Raw genomic sequence first — 19,399 nt, 5'->3', positions numbered from 1 at the left:
AGAAAGACGGACGGACCGTGGCGGAGGACAGACAGAAAGACGGACGGACCGTGGCGGATGACAGACAGAAAGACGGACGGACCATGGCGGATGACAGACATATATAGATATTGCGTCATTAATAATGTCGTAGGTAGAAGTGAAATGTTAATTTACTGGCAATATCTTTTGTAAAGAATCGAACGAAAATATCGATTATTTGACATATTTGTAGATCTTTTTTGCTGTTCAACTTTATTATGAGTCACGTTTCTTAGTTTTCTTGTCGACTAGACATAAGTTTTACTTACACAACATCTAAGATAACTTTATGTAAACTTACAGATAAAGTGAATTTATCAAAATTTCTTTCTTCTTCTTGTGCTCGTATGACAGTTTCACATATTACATATGCCTAAAACATTAGAAATCAACATTGTTAGAACGTTATAGTAATAATAATTAAGTTGATAAAAAAATAAATGGGCCGAAATCTTAAAAATGCCGCTTGCATTTGATGGATTTTTTTTGGTAGTTCTTTATGCATGTTGATAATAGTTTTTGTTAAACTCTTTTGTAACTGTTTTATATACCTGGGACATGTAAAATTTTCGTGCATGATTTCAGTTGCCTCTTCATATGATTTGAATAGTCGGGGTGGTACAGTAAACCAATTTTATATATAGTTAGTACTGTCTTCATAAAAACGTTGTTTGCAACATTTTAAACTACTCATTCCCGTTGAATTTGTTTTGAATTACTTTGAAAATATAAAATGTTTGGCAATGTGCTTGATATAAAAATAAATGCAGGATATTGACTCGAAATATCATCTCCTTCAGAGTATGCTAACTCTTCAGATACATGAAGGGATACTGAACTTGGATGGTTTTTAATCATGAATCAGATACCTCAAGTGCTGCTGAGCCTAGATTGTTCTAATGATTCATCATAAACACTAAAATCAATGATGGTTCTAACATTTCTAAGCTTCGACTAATTCCGTTATAGATGAAAAATGCTGGTCTTGTGACAGTGGGTAGAAGTTTTAGGGGTATAGTAATGTTTGTATATGTCTATTTCTCTTTATTATATTACCTGATTGTCCAATTTCATAGAATTTCTTGTAATGTCGTTTTCATCTATAATAAATAAAGACATTTGCATTTCTCTTGCATCTTCGAATTGCACCTGTTACAATTTACTTCTTTCAATAAACACAACAAAATATTTTTTTGTCTTGAGTATCAATGAATATGAGTTAGAAAAAATTAAAGATATCAAGGAAGCAATCATATAGATCCTCAAGACAGAATAGAGTGCACAATACTCTGATAAAAGAAAAAAAAAACCGCGAAACTGGACATAGTAAACCACAGAGTATAAGCAACATGATATCGATGGGATACACTCATTGTTCAAAAATTGCTGTATTTGTTAAGATAAATGAAAACTGTAAATAAAAGCGTTGTATTTTTAATTGTTGATTAATTAGATTGTTCGTATAAAACTGATTATAATACTTTTCAAAATATTTAGTATATCCTACTTCTGGTGTGATTATGTTATGTTTATTTTTTGGGTGAAAATCAAGTAATATTACAGACGAGGAAACAAGCCTTATGTGATATATAAGTTTTGCCAAAGATGAAACTTTATATCGTATGATCTTAGGTAGCCATGTGTGACACCACAAAAAACAACATCATTCATACAACCTAATTCAGCACAAAACGAAGTCTTTAGGTTATTCTTTTTTGTCACTGTCAGATGAAAAAACTGTTAGTATGAAAGGATGAGTTTTATACAATTATTCGTGTTATAATATCCATTTATTGGTTAGAATATAAATGACATTTCGGGACAGTCAGTTATTGTCTTGAATCTGTTATTAAACAAATATAAGACAATACCAATGCAGAGGAGTTTTAATAATAGTTTTGTAAAACAGTAAACGTGACGCTCTTTGACCAATGACAAAGATAGACGAAATAAATGGAGCAAATACAAAAATGAATCTATACAACCAAAATACATCCAATTTGACACAAAAGAAAAAGTAAATATAAACTTGCGGTTGAACATTTTGAGGTATAAAAGGATCGAAAGGGAAACCCTAAAAACAAGTATTTTTTTTTTATTTTTCCTTTGTTAAATTCGTCAAATTGTTCCTTCTTTTTTAAAATACAGATTATATTTTGTAATAAAATGATATAAGTTGCTTATTGCAAAACCTTTTTTTATTTTCTTGGGGGCATCGGTGGCCGAGTGTACTAAATATTGCAACTACTGTATCACTAGCCTCGCAGGACTAATGTTGTGATTTCTATTCCCGCACGTGCAAGTTCGACTCCAATCGTAATAGACTTGAGTCAGTTTTCTTGCCGTAGGTCGGAGGTTCTAACCGGGTTATCCGGCTTCCTTCATTATTACACTCCGACAGATACTAAATAGCAAATTATGCTAAAAATTGCACAAAACATAAATCAATAAATCTATCGATCAATCAATCAAGACATTTGTTATCCTATATCTGTTGTCACCGATCTGAAATAACACTAAATTTATAACGTATCAACCTACCTGTAATGTATTTTCTTTTCCTCTCTGTTTTAGTTTCATTCATGGAGCTGAAAATTTTCTGAAAATTCTCCATCTTCCACCAAAAATGCTCATTAAGTTCTTTATCGAATTTTGTTACACCATTTGTGTGGTTGGAATGTTTTACTGTCTTAAATCCGTCATTTAGCATCGAGATGAACATGTTTATGATAAGGACCGACGAACAAAACAAGAAAAATGTAAACATACTTTCAAGGACCAAATCAGTTGTATGGAAAGCTTCTTTAAATCGGACCATAGACAGAAACGCCTGTAGTAATGTCAAGTAGGAAGCTAAAACGCTTCTGAATTTGTATAATGTCCAATCTCCATAAAGGTACATAAAAGCAGCAAATGATGTCATGAGAATACAAACCATAATACCAAATGATAGTATTTCATTCTTATGCGAACTGATGGCGTTCTGCATTACAAACAGGTGGAAATTTAAATTAAGTGGCTGTAAAAGTCTTACTATTGCTATAAACATTTCCGTTGACATGATAATTCGGTACAATGTATCAAACTTATTGACATCCTCGAAGGAAACAAATACTTCTACAAAAGAAAAAAAATGATGTACAAGTTATACATTTTTTTTGATAATGTTATATCGGAATGATATATGCACAGTAACAAAATACATTTCACTCAAACATTTTTAAAGGAAGTAATATCAAGAGAAATAAATAAAATTCTACAGAAAACTTTGAGGGCATAAGATACAGATACAGGGAAGGTTATGCCGTTGCTAACGTAAATTGTCATTTTCCCGACGTCAAACAGTGACTTTCGAAAAAGATGCAGTTTTCGACTGATTTTTATCATTCAAACTGAATTAACTTGAAAACGAGTTCATGGAATTCTCTTTCTTTTTAAAAATGGCATTTGTTTTGATTACGTATGAAGATTATGTGTACCAATTTTCATGAAAAGTCAAAAGTGCATTTTTTTTAAATTTGATAAATATACAGCAAAAAATGACGGTTTTTTTTTCTACATTTACGAACATTTGATAAATATGAGTTATTTGTAGAAATAAAAGGTACAAATTTATAGGAAATTTCGTGCTGCTTTTTCTTTAGTTTTTCTATGTTGTGTCGTGTTGGGGTTCGTGTTGCGTATTTTTTTAGTTTTTTATGTTGTGTCGTGTCCACTATTGTTTGTCTGTTTGTCTTTTTGATTTTTAGCCATACTGTTGTCAGTTTATTTTCGATTTTTGAGTTTGACTGTCCCTCTGGTATCTTTCGTCCCTCTTTTATATAAAACAAAAAATACAAATTATTCAATAAAATACAGCTTGTGTTTATCTTTTAAAACAAAAAAAGTTATGTATTTCTGTCGAAAGAAAATACGTCTAAAAATCCGAATTTTGAGGAAATGTTTGAAATTTGAACCTCACGTTACTCAAAAAGTAGTACATGATGGTATATTTTGCATTACATATTTGATTCAATCAGGTAAAAAATAACCTATATGCAAGTTTTGATCAACATTTTATTGCAGGATATAAACTGTATCGTATGCCCTTAATGTTTGTTACTACACCTATCAGGTTTTTTTAAATATCTGACACACACAACAAATAGCTTTCGAATAAAACAAAAAAGGAATTTGATGAATGTATGAAGTTTTGCCATTTCAAAATTGTTCTAAGGTATGGTTATATAAACTGTATCAATATTACTAAAAAAATGATATCAACGGTCAAACTGCCATTGCATTGAAAGTTTTCCTTAAATAATTAAAAAATTACCATATCTCAATATATATAATAGAATCAAGTCTGTTAAAAATTATTTTTCATAATCAGAAAAAAATCATCTATTGAGACATAAAGCTTCAATTTAGTTTTATTTTATGAAGATTTATTTTGGTAGGAGTGTCTTTTTCCCTAAGATGTATACTGTACATTCATGATTGTATGTTCTACAGTGTTTAAAATCTGAACTCGTGTAAAACATAAAAGCAGTATGTGCCAGTGAAGTGTAAAATGTAGGTCAAAATGTTATATGTTGTTGTTCAACTGTAGTTCACTTAGTATCTCAGATATGAATAATGATCAATATTTTATAAATTACATTTTAATGTAGTTGACAAGCTTAAAGAAAAACTTTTAAAAACGTAGAATATGGCCCATCCGAATTTCTAAGCTTTGGCTAGTCTATGTGAGTTGTAAATAAACTCATCATAGATACCAGGACTAAATTTAGTATATACGCTAGACGCGCGTTTCGTCTACAGAAGACTCATCAGTGACGCTCGAATCCAAAAAAGTTAAAAAGGCCAAATAAAGTACCAAGTTGCAGAGCATTGAGGACCAAAATTCCTAAAAGTTTTGCCAAATACAGCTAAGGTTATCTATGACTGAGGTAGAAAAGCCCTAGTTTTTCAAAAAATTCAAAAATTTGTAAACAGTATATTTATAAATATAACCATATCAATGAAAATTCATGTCAGCACAAAAAAGTGCTGACTACTGGGTTTTTGATACCCTCGGGGAAATAAATCTCCATCAGAAGTGGTTGTAAATAAACTCATCATAGATACCAGGACTAAATTTAGTATATACGCCAGACGCGCGTTTCGTCTACAAAAGACTCATCAGTGACGCTCGAATCCAAAAAAGTTAAAAAGGCCAAATAAAGTTGAAGAGCATTGAGGACCAAAATTCCTAAAAGTTTTGCCAAATACAGCTAAGGTAAACTATAGTGTTTATTGGCTGTATTTGTTTTGCTGTGGACATACAGACGGAAACTTCGATCGATGAGGTGAACTACAAATTACCTTTAGTGTTGTAAATCGCCTCGATAGATGATATCGTGTTGTCTATTCTTATTATATAGCACACTATTGCAGTTATACACAAACCAACACTCATTAGTTCTACCAAGTGTCCAGTCATGTGTCTTGAACGATTATTGTCTTTAAATATGGCAAATATCAGAAATAGAACACGAAAAAATGTCATTAAAATAAATAAAATCTGCAAGCCTAAAACAAGAAAGTCGGATGTGCTTATGTATGGATATAACTGAGTTGTCTTAACTTCCAACGAAGCTTCTACATTTCCCCATGGAGGTAGTTCGAACATAATTCGAAAGCTTGTAAAAAGTTTGGTGTTGATGTTTAAAACCACTCCCTCAGCAACGACTAAACGGGTTTTGTCATTTATCCAATTGTTTGTTTTTAATTTCAGAATATCATTCTGTATTTCTGACTTGGTAGGATCTAGGACTTTTAAATAGCCACCGCCGTCATAGGTTGCAAATCGGCCAACAAAACAGGCTGATCCAGTAGCAAAATCATCATAAAATTTAAATCCATCCGAAAAACATGCTTCTGTATATGGCTTCCATTCTTAAAGAAAAAATAGCACTATAAGATTATACAACAGTTTGTATAATAAATTAGAATCTTTAAGTTATATCTTCAAAACAATATTTTGTATTACGCTGTTGTCATGAAAAATCACTATTACTACAGCGACTGTTCAATATAATAAACATTAGTTCTCCGCACTTGCTTTTCGTTGTTTATATTCGAGCGTGGGAGATCCCACGAGCGACATATAAACAACCAGGAGCAAGTGCGGAGATCTAATGTAAATTAGATTGGCGACCTTATTTGTACTTAAAGCAAAATGTTTGAAACCAAATACAAGACAAAGGAGTAGGGCCGGTAAGGGCCGATTTTGGCTTCAAATTTCAAGTTCATCAAACGAAAGATTTTGGACATTTTTTAAACACTTCAGTGTTTATTTAAATTGTTTCAATTAATTTATGTAAAAGATTTTAACTGATTTAGTCATTAAAAACGCTCCAATTCAAGCTTAAATATGAAAATTCTATCAAATATACCAAAGAACGTCACTTTTCAGATGGTTTTTGTTCAAAACAAAAAGTGGCCGCATCCGTGTTCATCCTCAACCTTTACATATGTTATGTATTATCATCAAACACAACTTACATTTCAATAATATGAATATACACAAATGCGGCCACTTTCATTTTAGACGGAAACCGTCTAAAATTTAACTAAAATGCTCAAATTGTGAAGATTTCAGTAATTTAGCATGACTTAATGATGCTAGTACCCGATATATGTGCATTGTATTGTCAAAAACAGCCCATATTTATGTAGCAGAAGCATTCTGCTTTCCAATAAATAGCTTAAAGATTACATTTTCATACTTTTGTAAAACTGCTATATTTTGGGGCCAAAAAGGGGTCTTACTGAACCTACTCCTTTAAAAATATAATCTTTATTTCAAAAATACACCCATAAGGGTTAAAGCAATGCAAACAAACAATACAATTAGATATAATACCATGGAATACAATAGAAAATATGTTCAATTAACAAATTTAGCATGTCTGAGATACTATTGTCCGTTGACCATCTGAAGGCTGTTATTTAGTTGCTTATTTTGGAATTGAAACAATGAAAATAATTGCCTATACCATACCATTTCCAGTATTGTTTAAACGCTTTTCCTTCTTTTTTAAACAGTTAACGTTTTCAACCAAAGACATGTATTGCATTAACCTTATTAAGCATATTTTTTCGGTGTTCTTTTAAATGTTGAACTTCCGATTTGATTTGACCTTCCTACTGCTTATATTCGAGAGCCACTGATGCTTTTCATGCAGACAATTCTTGTGTATGGCATATCAAATAATGATTTATTTAAATACTCTCGATATATCAAGATATAGCTTGATAGCATATATAGTTACAACTGATTTTAAAGACACACTATTACCTGGACAAAAATGCATTGTTTCCCGTGCATCTTTGGTATCATAGCTCATATAACAGAAGTCCACTGTTTTTGACATGATTTTTGGAACTGTACACTTTCCTTTTACAAATTGATATAGAACAGATAATAAAAAAATCGTTTACTTTCATTAATTAATTCATGATAAACAAGACCGTATAACAACTTATACATTTATATGTTGCAATTTCAGAACTTATAATAACTGCTACAAAGATTTTTATAGGACGCTCATGAAACACTTGTACATTTTTATTTAAATTCATTTGTATGGAATTTTATGCGAGTGTCATACAAGTGAGAGTTAGCTAGCTATAAAACCAGGTTTAATCCACCATTTTCTACATAAGAAAATGACCGTATCAAGTCAGGAATATGACAGTTGTTATCCATTCGTTCGATGTGTTTGAGCTTTTGATTTTGCCATTTGATTAGGGACTTTCCTTTTTGAATTTTCCTCGGCTTGTGATATTTTTGTGATTTTACTATCTATTATGTCTGTTTGTTTTGTTCCCCCATCGTTGTCAATATAATAGAAATTTTATACGACTGTTATACAAGGAAGAAGTTTAGCTAGCAAATAAACCAGGTAATATCCACATAGAAATTGTCTGTACCACGTCAGGAGTATGACAGATGTTATCCATTCGTTTGACGTGATTAAGGTTTTGAGTTTGCCATTTGATAAGGGACTTTCCGTTTTGAATCTTTCAAAATGTCCAGTCATCAATAAATTGTTGAAATATTTAAATTAAATGAAATGTTTCTTCCCCCTTTCTCCCTTTTAATCTATTAGCGTAGCTACGACCCATGAGCATATTCATACCGGGCATTCCTTGAATATGAATGTTAATTCATTTATAATATCTGAGTGGGCATAGTTAAAAATTAAAAAAAAGTAAACAAAAAGTCGTCGGAGATTTCATTGAATCAGCAAAATATTTAAACTGCTAACCGTAATTCACTGGATCTGATGACAGACTTTCATTCGTGCTAAAAAGTCTAGTTTCTTTATGACTTTATGACTTTAATTTAATTGGTACGAAAAAGAAAAAAAACACGATACTCTTGTATCTATAATTGTATGAATTTAAAGTGAGATTTTAGCAGACCTTCGAATTTTGAAAAGAAATCAAAAGGAATTGTGACAAACTTGAAAATGAAATCAAAGTCGGTTTTTTACTCAGTTCTACTCTTTGGATTGTTGTCTATAATATCTTCCTTATTTTCATTCTCTGTTTTATTATTTGACTTAATTTCAATATCTAAAACACTAGAACATAGACGTTACATTTAGTACCATCGTTGATAGGTAAGCTTCCTTTACCGGGACACAATTAAATCATTGCTTTTTCAAGTTTTTTTAATGAGACCATAAACGATATCAATATAAACTTATTAAGAGAAGGGTAACATAACTGCCATTATCGTGCCTTGTCCTTTCGTTCGAATTGAATTTAGCTTACCATTTACTCTCATCTGACGTAGTTGAATAAGTCCTATCTTATAACTGCAGTCATCGTCCATAAATCCCCTGTCATACACCAATCGTACGTCAGCACCAGACAATCGTTTGGGGAATATCTTATGAATGAATTGGTGACTCAAATAATTCCATATATCAAGTGTGTTGTTGACCTGTCAACGATAGTGTAAACACGGTATATTTTGTGTATGTTCTTGAAAAAAAAAACGTAATTTTGAATTTAACAATCACAAGGGAAATTTTACTTTTTTTTAATATGAATTTAGTTTTTCTATTTGAAATATACTCCCCAAATACACATTTATATCTAAAAATTATACTAGAACACATCCGTGATATCGCAGGTCCGTGACTGAATTAAAGTACATTGTATATAACTATGCGTAAGCCTTATTTAAGTATTGGTATTGTCATCTGATAAAGTCATGCCGATTATAAGTTGCACAGTTTTCTCTGCTTTCAAAATCTTTCTGTTTGAACCCGTCGACCTGGAACTTATTAATTATTGGTAATATTAATTAATTGGAAAACAAAAGGTCGTGGAATGGAGTATTTTTTAATCAATAGCATTGTCCTATATTAGTTCTAAGTAAAGTTGAATTCTTTTATTCGCTGTTTTACGTCATGCCCGCTAACAAATTAAAAACTGTACTTTTACGCTTTGTTTTAAGTCCAGAGTTTTAGTATTCGTATTGTTATCTTAGAAAGTCTTACTGATTGAAATACTGTAATAGGGAACAATTTGACAATGATTGAATTTAGTAGTGTCAACTCTGTGATTATGACCCGTGTATATAGCAAAATCCTAAATACACCGTTTGGTGGTACGCCTGTCAGATGTGGAACGTACAGATAAGGTAATAGGTAACAGGTGAATATACTATTGGTATCGGTATCGTATTCGACCCGAAACTTGTTAAATATTTGCAGTATTAATTATGTTGAAAACAAAAGGGTCTGGAGTGGTGTAACTTTTAATCTACACCAAATGTCCTATATTAGCTGTATATAAAGTTAAATTCTTTGATTTGTCGTTTTTACCCCATGACGGCTGACAAATTGGACTTCGTTATTATAGTATTATAGATTAAACATTTTGTTGATAACGTTATAGAATAGGTTGATTGTAATATATCTTCCGTCCAACAGAATCATTTTCTTTAATATAGATTTAGTTTTTCTATTTAGAATATAGTCCCAAATACACACCGCTATCTTAAATTATATTTTAACATACACAAACATTTTGCTGATACATTTTATATAATAGCCTGATTTTAATATATCTTCCGTCCACAGAATCATTTTCTGCAAGAAACTTTTATAGTTAAAAGGAATCATAATTTTGTAAAACTTCCGTTCAAATTATTCCGTTATGGTTACCAAATAATTTCATGCATTTAACCATTAATAATCTCTGCATAAGTATTACTTTTAACACCAACCTAACAGAAGACACCATAAGAGTTTCATCAACCGACATGAAAAACTATACTGACACATACATTCTGCATTTTGGAAGTGTCACTCATGGTTTTAGGATGAACATTGTATGACGAGTTTATGGAACAAAGTATATAACATTATTTTACTAAAAGTTATACAATGCGTTTAGTTCCCAACTTTTAAAAAGGAGTAAATTTCGCGACCACTTCAATCTATTTTTGCAGGTGCACATTTAATTCGCTGGAGTTAGTGATTGAAAATTGTGGAAAGAGTTTTAAAATATTCAAACGATATTCCCACATTTCTGCTCTCTCAAATCATCAATTTCCTATAAGTTCAAATGAACTTTGTGTGCAATCCCTAAAAAAAATATGATAAATATGATGCGTCTTCTTGTAATAATGAGGATGCAAAATGAATAACTGATTAATTTATCACCGTATTTAGGGCATTTAAAAGTGATCATATGCAAAGGAATCAATTTTATTCATAAGTACCACTATATTCTAAATCGTTGTATTCTCTGTAATAATTTGTCAATAGTAAAGAGTTATCAAAGGTACGAAGATTATAATTTAATACGCAAGACGCGCATTTCGTCTACATAAGACTCATCAGCGACGCTCAGATCAAAATAGTTATAAAGCCAAACAAGTAAAAAGTTAAAAAGCATTGAGGACCCAAAATTCCAAAAAAGTTGTCCAAAATACGGCTAAGGTAATCTATTCCTGGGATAAGAAAATCCTTAGTTTTTCGAAAAATTCAAAGTTTTGTAACAGGAAATTTATAAAAATGACCATATAATTGATATTCGTGTCAACACCGAAGTGCTGACTACTAGGCTGGTGATACCCTAAATGATTTATTCTAGAGATATTTTTCAACTTTCTTTTTCTTCCTGTTAGACTGTATGTAAACAAAGACAATAAGTATTCATTTTTAAAATATCCATACACACAACAACAAAAAGCATGATATTTACAAGGTCAGACTATGTGGTCAATGTTTAATACCAATAGCAACATGCTTTTTGTAAAAGTACACATTTTGTTGTATTTATAAACCATTCTGAAACATTTTCTAAATTATATGAAAAAATAAAAAAACTACGATGAGATATCAAATGCATACCTTGGATATCGGCGACAACTGGTTTCTTATGTTCTCGTTTTGTAAATATGATTTTTCTACATCATTATGCGTACATATGATTAAAACAAGAACAACGTAACACAACTGGCGAGCAATTTTAGAGAATACTTCCAGTAATCGTCGATTTAAGAGGCCTCTGTTGACAGACATCTTTCCTTTTCTGTTGATATGATTTCCTGTCCATTCTGATAATGGAAGATCTGAAAATGGAAGAACAACATATTTGATATTATAACATATCATCTTCCTTTTGTACAAAACAAGACAGTACTCCATTTTAAGAACTAAACACTTAGAACCAACACGACTGCCATGTAACAAAGAATTACAAACTGAAGTGAGGCATGCCTTTTGTACGAGTTTTCAAAACGGACCTGTATTAATAGCAAACTAGTCAGATTCCTTTGAACAAAATAGTTTTTGGCAATTTGGAAGTTTAAGGTATAATGTTTTACTTAACATATATATCCGATTTATAAGTTCGAATTCTTGTTTAATTACTAATTCAAATAAACTTATTTCAGATTTGAGTTTTGACTTGTGTGCTTAAAATATAAATTGTCTCAACTAAAACGAATACTTCTTTGTCAACTTGCAAAAGAGTTTGCTTGAAAATATCACATTTCAACAAATTTAAAGTAAACACAAGGAATTACTACTATACATGTGGAGAAGTAGGAAGTTGTTTGTATTATTTAAAGTATGTATTACGTTATTCAAATATTATGAGAGTATTAATGAATTTATGTTACACAATTCTGGCAAATACCAAATGAGTGGTCTGGGAACTTTCAATCATCTATTTTTCTTTAGTGTGAAATACTGGATTTTGCAATCGCTTAATATCTTTCAAATGAAAGTGCAATTTGAAATTGATTTTAAACTTTTACATATTCGGATATTAATCATGTAAATTCATACTTAACTTTCATATAAGTCCTATGCCTTACATTCTTGTTATTATGTATGAGAGCAGAGGTCAATGCCATTTCTTTGACGTGTTCCTCTGCATGGGAATTACAAAGGCATACTATTAGGATGGAACCTAAAACGACCTACAATGCAAACTTAAAACATAGCTTTGGATCGTATGTGATAAAGCAGTTTTCAATATGGTGCAGCAAAAAATATAGACCATCATGTGTTTACAGTGCTATCAATTGTCGATCCTGCTGGTGGACCATAAGTCCCCTAGTGTATCACCAAATAGCCAGTACTTTGGTAAACGCATGGACATACGGATATTGTTTGCTGAAATTTGCTTTTATAAAATGATAAAGTTGAAGCTGCTAAGTTTTTTTTAACGATATCACCTCTTTACCTTAATTGTTATTAGCTCTTTAAACACACTCTCGACTTCTTTCACAGTCTTATATTTCATATCTATATATGTTTGTATCAAAATAGTTGTGATATTTTACCTCATGTGTCCTATTCCTGGTTGTTACATTTTGACAGTTTGAATTTGTCAACGCTTTCGTTCTGTATTTTAGTTGCCGTCATTCCTTCATTATTATTTGTACTCTGATTTTTACCCTTAATCCAGAAAAATGCTTTAGACGCTTGTGATTTATAAAGTACTGTTTTTTTTTTGAATTGATTGAGGACATTTAAACAACGGTAAACTACTGTTGCCTTAATTTATCATTTCATAATTTGTATAAAATAATTGTATTAGAGGTGATTAACAAAGTTTTACTGTTGGTGTCAATTTTTAACATTGTTTTTATTAAGGTGTGTATGTATGCCAAATTGATAGAACAATTTTTGCTTACTTTAGAAGGGTTCAAAAAGACGATCTCTTCGACTGTTCCAAATAGAAACGACATTAGCCAATTAATAGATATATCATTTTCCCATTCTAAACTATAGAAAAACGTCATCGTAAATCCTGACAGTATTATAAAGCAAGATATGACATAGCCAATGATTATTGTCCACCATGGTAAATATCCTTTGTTTAATTTTCTCAGCACTGCATCTTCTTGTTCACCTTTGAATTTTCTTTTTCGGAATAAGTGACTTAACAAGCAACTTAAAGGAAACGTTAAAACTGCAGACATCAATCCAACATAAAACTGTTTGTAATTGATCACTATTGGTCCAATTGATATTCCAAGTACTTTTGTTCCTTTATCAGTCTGAAACCACATCGCACTACAAAGCATTGACATGCTTAAAATTGAAAAAATACAAATCAATCTTTGTACTCGGGAGAATCGACTGAATGATGGTCGACTGAACAGTGACAACAGCAGATGATCGTCAAAAAGTTTCGATTCTGATATAACATGGATCAAACTATTGTTTTCATTTAGATCTTTCTTCGATGCATATAGTTTTCTGTAACATTTACCATCACCTTTACTTGTTGAAAGCCAATCTCCGCATAAAAATACATATCTATGAAATGATAAAAAGATATGTGCTGTATAAAGAAAGGACACATCAAATTTTATTTGTCGTGAAATTCCCGATTCATCGACATATTGTTCTATCAATAGATTAGAGACAAAAATTGTATGCAAATATCTCATGTATTTCTTAGTGTTTTTTTTATTGATTGAATAAAACAACCAATTAAAAAAATGAAATGTGAATCCTTTTTTTTTAAGATAAGAGGTTTTCTGGTTTTTTTGGGGTTTTTTTTTTCAGGAAAAGAAATCCACACAATATCTTTATCTAAAATGCAGATTATATCGTCTAATATGCCAATATAATTGTATTTATAGAGAAAATTCCAAAGAATGTTAGTCAAATAATTTTGGTAAAGACAAATTTTGGAATGCATTTGTGACTTTAATTTTGAAATAGTTTGATGAATATAGGCAGGCAAATATTCTTTTTGATGCTTTAATATCAAAATATATTCATGTAAAGAACATTGTAATTAATGCCGGTTTAATTAGTTGTTGTAGTTTTCTGTCTTTTTTATTCTCGCAACTTTGACGAGTGTATATTAACCCAAAAATCGCGTATATCATGCCATTCCAAATCGTAGAAGTGACCTGCTAAAATCATACTTACGAGATGGGCGTATATAATTCTATTTAAAAGAAAAAAAACTTGTGACTTACATTTTCTGTCCATCAAATACAAGAATTTTCTCAACATGCCAAGATGCATTCCTTCCACTCTGCCAAAGTTTTATTTCCTTCAAATCTCCCAGTGATGTATTTGTTTTCAGTAAAAAGTTGCTGTATGTCAACCGATTAAAATTCTGCAATTTCAGAAAAAAAACTGTTTTTAAAAAAGTTTTGAAAACTAATTTATTCGCAACTTTTCTATTTTTTGAGCAATTTATGATTGTATTTGGACTATTTTTGACTTTGAAAGTTTGATCATTTAGGAAACATTGAATATGTTTCATTGAGCCTTGGCTAAGTGTAAAAAATAATTACATAACGACTATGCGTGTGTTACAAATTCTGCAGGAATTTGGCGTGAAATCTTACAAGCAAAAGCACAATTTATACCATGGATGACATCGTTGGAGATTCCAGTATTAGTATTTTCCTCAACTTTACCAAGTCAAGAATATGACAGTTAATTTTTCATTCGTCTCGTTGGACTACTGTTTGGTTTTGTGGGGCTTCATGGACTTTTTTTTTCAATTTACCTTGAATTTTGTTATTTTGATAATACTTTCTTAATGAAAATGTAGAAATATATCTTTCAAATTTACCCATGGCCTGAGTAGCTGAATCATTATCGTATATATTTGTATCTCATTTTATCCAAATCAATAATTACTATAATATAGCCTTGTAAGAATTGCCACGTTAATATATTAATAAATTCACTTCTCTATTTCCATCGAATAAAGCCCGAGTTCCGGTTGTTCCGTTTATGCCCTTTACTATGAAGAAAGGAATAGACGATAGTTTTCTGTCGGACCAAATACCAGTGTGGATGCTGATGAAATACGAATATGTAGCATTCTTTGGATTGTCATACAACGGAAAATAGGTCCACTGAAAAATAAGATAGTATTACAAAAAGTCATAATTAAAAAAAGCTCCTTTGCAAAGCAGGAAAATAACTATAAAATACCTCTAGATATTCTTTTGGTTTCATTTTTGTTTTACATTTTATTGTTTACTCATTGATTTGATAAGTCATAGTATAGTGGATAAATAGACTTCATGTCAATAGTATTAAATCAAAATTTGTAATCTATTTCTTTCCATTTCCATTGGTTTCAAATACTGACAAACGTATATGCTATATCAATAAAGAGGTTGCAAGTAGAATCAAATAATAAATACGTAAATACCAACCCTTTTCTGATCTATAATATCAAATCTTCTCAAAACAAGAACGGATATAACAGCAATAGTCAGCAAGGTAATATTCGTCACCAGTACGTATGGAGATCCAGCTAACTTTTCGTTAAAATTCATAATTATCTTTTCAAAATTTATAGTTTGTGGAGGAATATAGAAAACATTGCACGAAAATGTTCCAAGGTAATTACACTTGAAAGTAATTTTATTGTCGGCGATTGTCTTGAGCTGAAATGAACGTAATAAAAAGTTAACAAGAATAAAAAGCATTGGAACTGAATGCAATAACATTGTTAGAATCAGTATTAAAAGTTGTAAAAATATCCCAGTTTAATACTAACTGAACCACAGTGATGAGTATGTTTGGTCATGTTAGGGTATAAATATGCAATAACGCAATTAAGGGACGTATCGCGTAAATTACAGGTACTTTTTCCACTGCACGAGCTTGAAAAAGGATATCCCAAATACTAGTAGAAATTTTTCAATTTCTTATGAATGTTAAAACATAGTATGTATGATTTCAATTACAACCAATGGGTCGATGCCATCTTCGTACTATATTTGGCCTATTAACATTTTGTCATCCGAGCGTCACTGACCAGTCTTTTGTAGACGGAACACTGGGCTGCCGTACCCAATTTGAATTAAGGTATATATTCTGAGTTTATCAAGAGTGATTCAAATAATTATTTTAAAAAAACAACCACAGCATTGGATAAATATTCACCTGTATGTTTGTTGATTGATCCCATGCTTTTTCATTCAGAGAGTACGGTATAATATGTCCAAAACGGTAGCTGTTGAAGATCTTGTCCTTATTTCTATTGCCTGAAATGTTGAGAAAAAAAACTAAAGAGTACAATTCTAAGTAAATGTTCGGTTCAAAATGATATAATGGCTCGTGAAATAAATTTTCAATGGTATTGAAAAGGCAGGTTTTAGTCTTGGAAATATATATCCAAAGACAATATAACATAGTAAATATGATTTTATTTAAAATCGAACATAAAATATTCTGGACACGAAAAGGAGACGCTACCATTTTGTATTATAAAAAAGCAGAATAATATGTACAAGTAGTCATGGATAAAATAGGAATTCTATATATAGCTGCCAAAACCTGTTTAACAGTATGCGAAAAACAGTTTCAGAATATTTGCCAGTTATCAATTTGCAGAAATATTTCGTATTTCAAACTATTCCATTTTATCAAATTACCTTTACACATCTTATCAAATTACCTTTACACATCTTATCAAATATATATTGTGGTACATCGGAAGCAGGCCATATAAAATTACGACTAGGATAATCAGACCATCTTTTCATTTCGTCAGTATCATGTGTCTTTTCATTTGATATCAAGATCAGCGTTTTGAGATTTATGCTTCTCATTCTTCTCATTGTGGAATGATATTGAGCATTAGACATGGAGGAATATAAACCATCTGTATAAATAATGTTAATACGTCGGCTGTTGTTATGTCCATAGGTTTCGAAATAGTCTACCATGTCGTTCAGTGCTAAATCAATGTTCGATTCAGACCAATATGGAGGTTTGAACGACATTGAATCTATTTTTGAAACTTGAGCTGAATATGTGAAATGAGATATGATAGTTGTATTAACGCCAAATGTCATCATTGCAATCCTTGCAGCTGTATAGCGTCGATGAATATACTCGAGTAGATTCTTGGCATCAGCTTTTAGTGATTTATAGTCTTTTGAAATCTGGAAAAGTATTACAATATCTGCAACTCCAATGCATTCTGAAAGAAAATAACTTTTCGAAAAAATACTTCGTATTGTCATTTATTGTGAATATACGTATTTCCAACACAAGCCTGTTGTCGACAGTCGATATAATGTTCTAGCAAAAATTTGATAAAGGAACATGTAGAAAGAAACTACGAATTTCAATTGAAAATCTAAATTCATAAGAACATCAAATCTTTCTGTTTGTTAACTCCGACACCCGGATTACTTTTAAGAGACAACTTAAAAAATATATCTTACTTCGTGAATAAGTCGAATCCTCCCACAACCTACTTCAAAATGAATTGAGTCTATTATAGTTATAAGGACAAAAAGAGTAAGATTTAGTTGCTGCTTAATCAAATCAAACGAGTTTGTAACTACTATATCATTATAACATGTTTCCCTACTATCATCCCACTTCACAAATTAAGGAAGTAAGAAAAGGATGGCAAAGCTGGTCATGCTAGTATCATGAGTTTCCGTGTTCAAACTATTTTGTAATTATGTTTGTTAAATTCATCTGCACTGTTTTGTATGATTCGGATATTATTACTTTTTATATATAGTCCGTGCAAGTATTAAGGCGTTTATTCCTATTGAACATTGGTTATTTTAAATGTATTTAAAACGTACCCTCACACTGTATAGAAACTGTATAATTATCCGTTGAATTTCTTAGAGGTTTCCCCACAAATGTAATTTCTAACTGATGGTTTTGAAAGTTTATAGTTGTATTTGTCATATTTTTTACCACTGATAGTGACAAATTCTCTCTGGCAGTTAAAACACTCAACAAGACATCCGTTTGGTGCATTAAATGCGTTACACAAGGCGCAAGAAACATAAAATCTATGGTCAGTAGAGCATTAGATCCTAATGAAATATTGAAAACGTTTAGCTCATTTTCTTTGAAACCGGTCAGATTCTGCCAGTAGTTGGGATCTGATAGGGGTATTGAAGCGTCTACCACAAAGCTCATGTCATCATTGTTGCTAAATAAATTCACCATTCGACTATTTCCGTCATGGATAAATGCTTTGGTAACACCGGAGTTTGAAAATGCAGATTTTTTGGCAAAAACATAGAAATTTGTTTTGAAGCTATAGGTCTGAAATGAGATACAAATTAATCAGCAACATTTTTCATATTTTTTATTTTACATTTTCACTTAGTTAACAATTGTTTGTTGTCTTCAAAACTATTATCATGAAAAAACTAAAAGTCCGAAATGTAAAACATATATAGAAATAATCGTACTTTGATTTCAATATTCAATGTTGTATATAGTCTCTTGTTATTGAGTTTTTTTCTGGAACAATAACCTCATTGTGGGATTCAGTTAACGATGACATTCAGAACATAAAACTTACGAATCATCATTTACTGCATATTGTGTATACCCGATGTAACAATCAGGTCTCAAGTTAGCACTCTCTGCAGATTCCGAATATTAGTTTTTTCTTATTGTTTGTTTTATACTGGAATGAAGAGCACTCGTATACTATCTTTATATCTTATTTCTAGTATTTGGGTTGAAACAAATATATAAAAATAATTTTGTACACAAAATAATAGCAAGACAATTGAATAATTTCGTTTTATGATTGAATTATACATACATATAATTTCAGTAGTTGTCCATCGTACATCGTTAGATTGGTCTGAACGTCATCGAGTTTAAAAGTATCACTAATTTCATTTAATAATATCTGTAATTCTCTTGCTTCACCAGTTACTGCGGTGGCTATAATATCTGGCAGTTCAAATGACACAGAGTAGCTATCAACATTCCAACTCAAGGCAAGATCAAGTATCCGTAAAAGTCTTTCTTCTGTTTCGTTTATCATAACTTCAGACTAAAATGTTGAGTAGTGGTTATACGATATACATATTATTTTATATTAT

At 31.0% G+C, this 19,399-nt stretch overlaps 2 protein-coding genes across 2 annotated transcripts; both read right to left on the bottom strand.

The window, feature by feature from the left end:
• Positions 1-1,850: 1,850 nt before the first annotated feature.
• Positions 1,851-12,128, bottom strand: LOC139511031 (polycystin-2-like). Its single transcript, XM_071297599.1, has 6 exons — positions 11,427-12,128; positions 8,830-9,001; positions 7,346-7,444; positions 5,368-5,940; positions 2,563-3,138; positions 1,851-1,864 (listed from the first exon to the last, which is right to left on the bottom strand). The coding sequence occupies exons 1-6, from the start codon at positions 11,721-11,723 to the stop codon at positions 1,851-1,853; spliced, it is 1,731 nt and encodes a 576-aa protein (XP_071153700.1). The 5' UTR covers positions 11,724-12,128.
• Positions 12,129-12,352: 224 nt separating this feature from the next.
• LOC139511030 (uncharacterized) lies at positions 12,353-19,341 on the bottom strand. Its single transcript, XM_071297598.1, has 9 exons — positions 19,114-19,341; positions 18,128-18,602; positions 16,978-17,505; positions 16,464-16,564; positions 15,728-15,961; positions 15,251-15,421; positions 14,525-14,667; positions 13,223-13,850; positions 12,353-12,502 (listed from the first exon to the last, which is right to left on the bottom strand). The coding sequence occupies exons 1-9, from the start codon at positions 19,339-19,341 to the stop codon at positions 12,353-12,355; spliced, it is 2,658 nt and encodes an 885-aa protein (XP_071153699.1).
• Positions 19,342-19,399: the final 58 nt, after the last annotated feature.

This window comes from Mytilus edulis, chromosome 2, assembly GCF_963676685.1.
Source record: "Mytilus edulis chromosome 2, xbMytEdul2.2, whole genome shotgun sequence".
Lineage (NCBI taxonomy): Eukaryota > Metazoa > Mollusca > Bivalvia > Mytilida > Mytilidae > Mytilus > Mytilus edulis.
The sequence above is the reverse complement of the archived record's forward strand: the minus strand, read 5'-3'. Positions and strand labels throughout refer to the sequence as shown.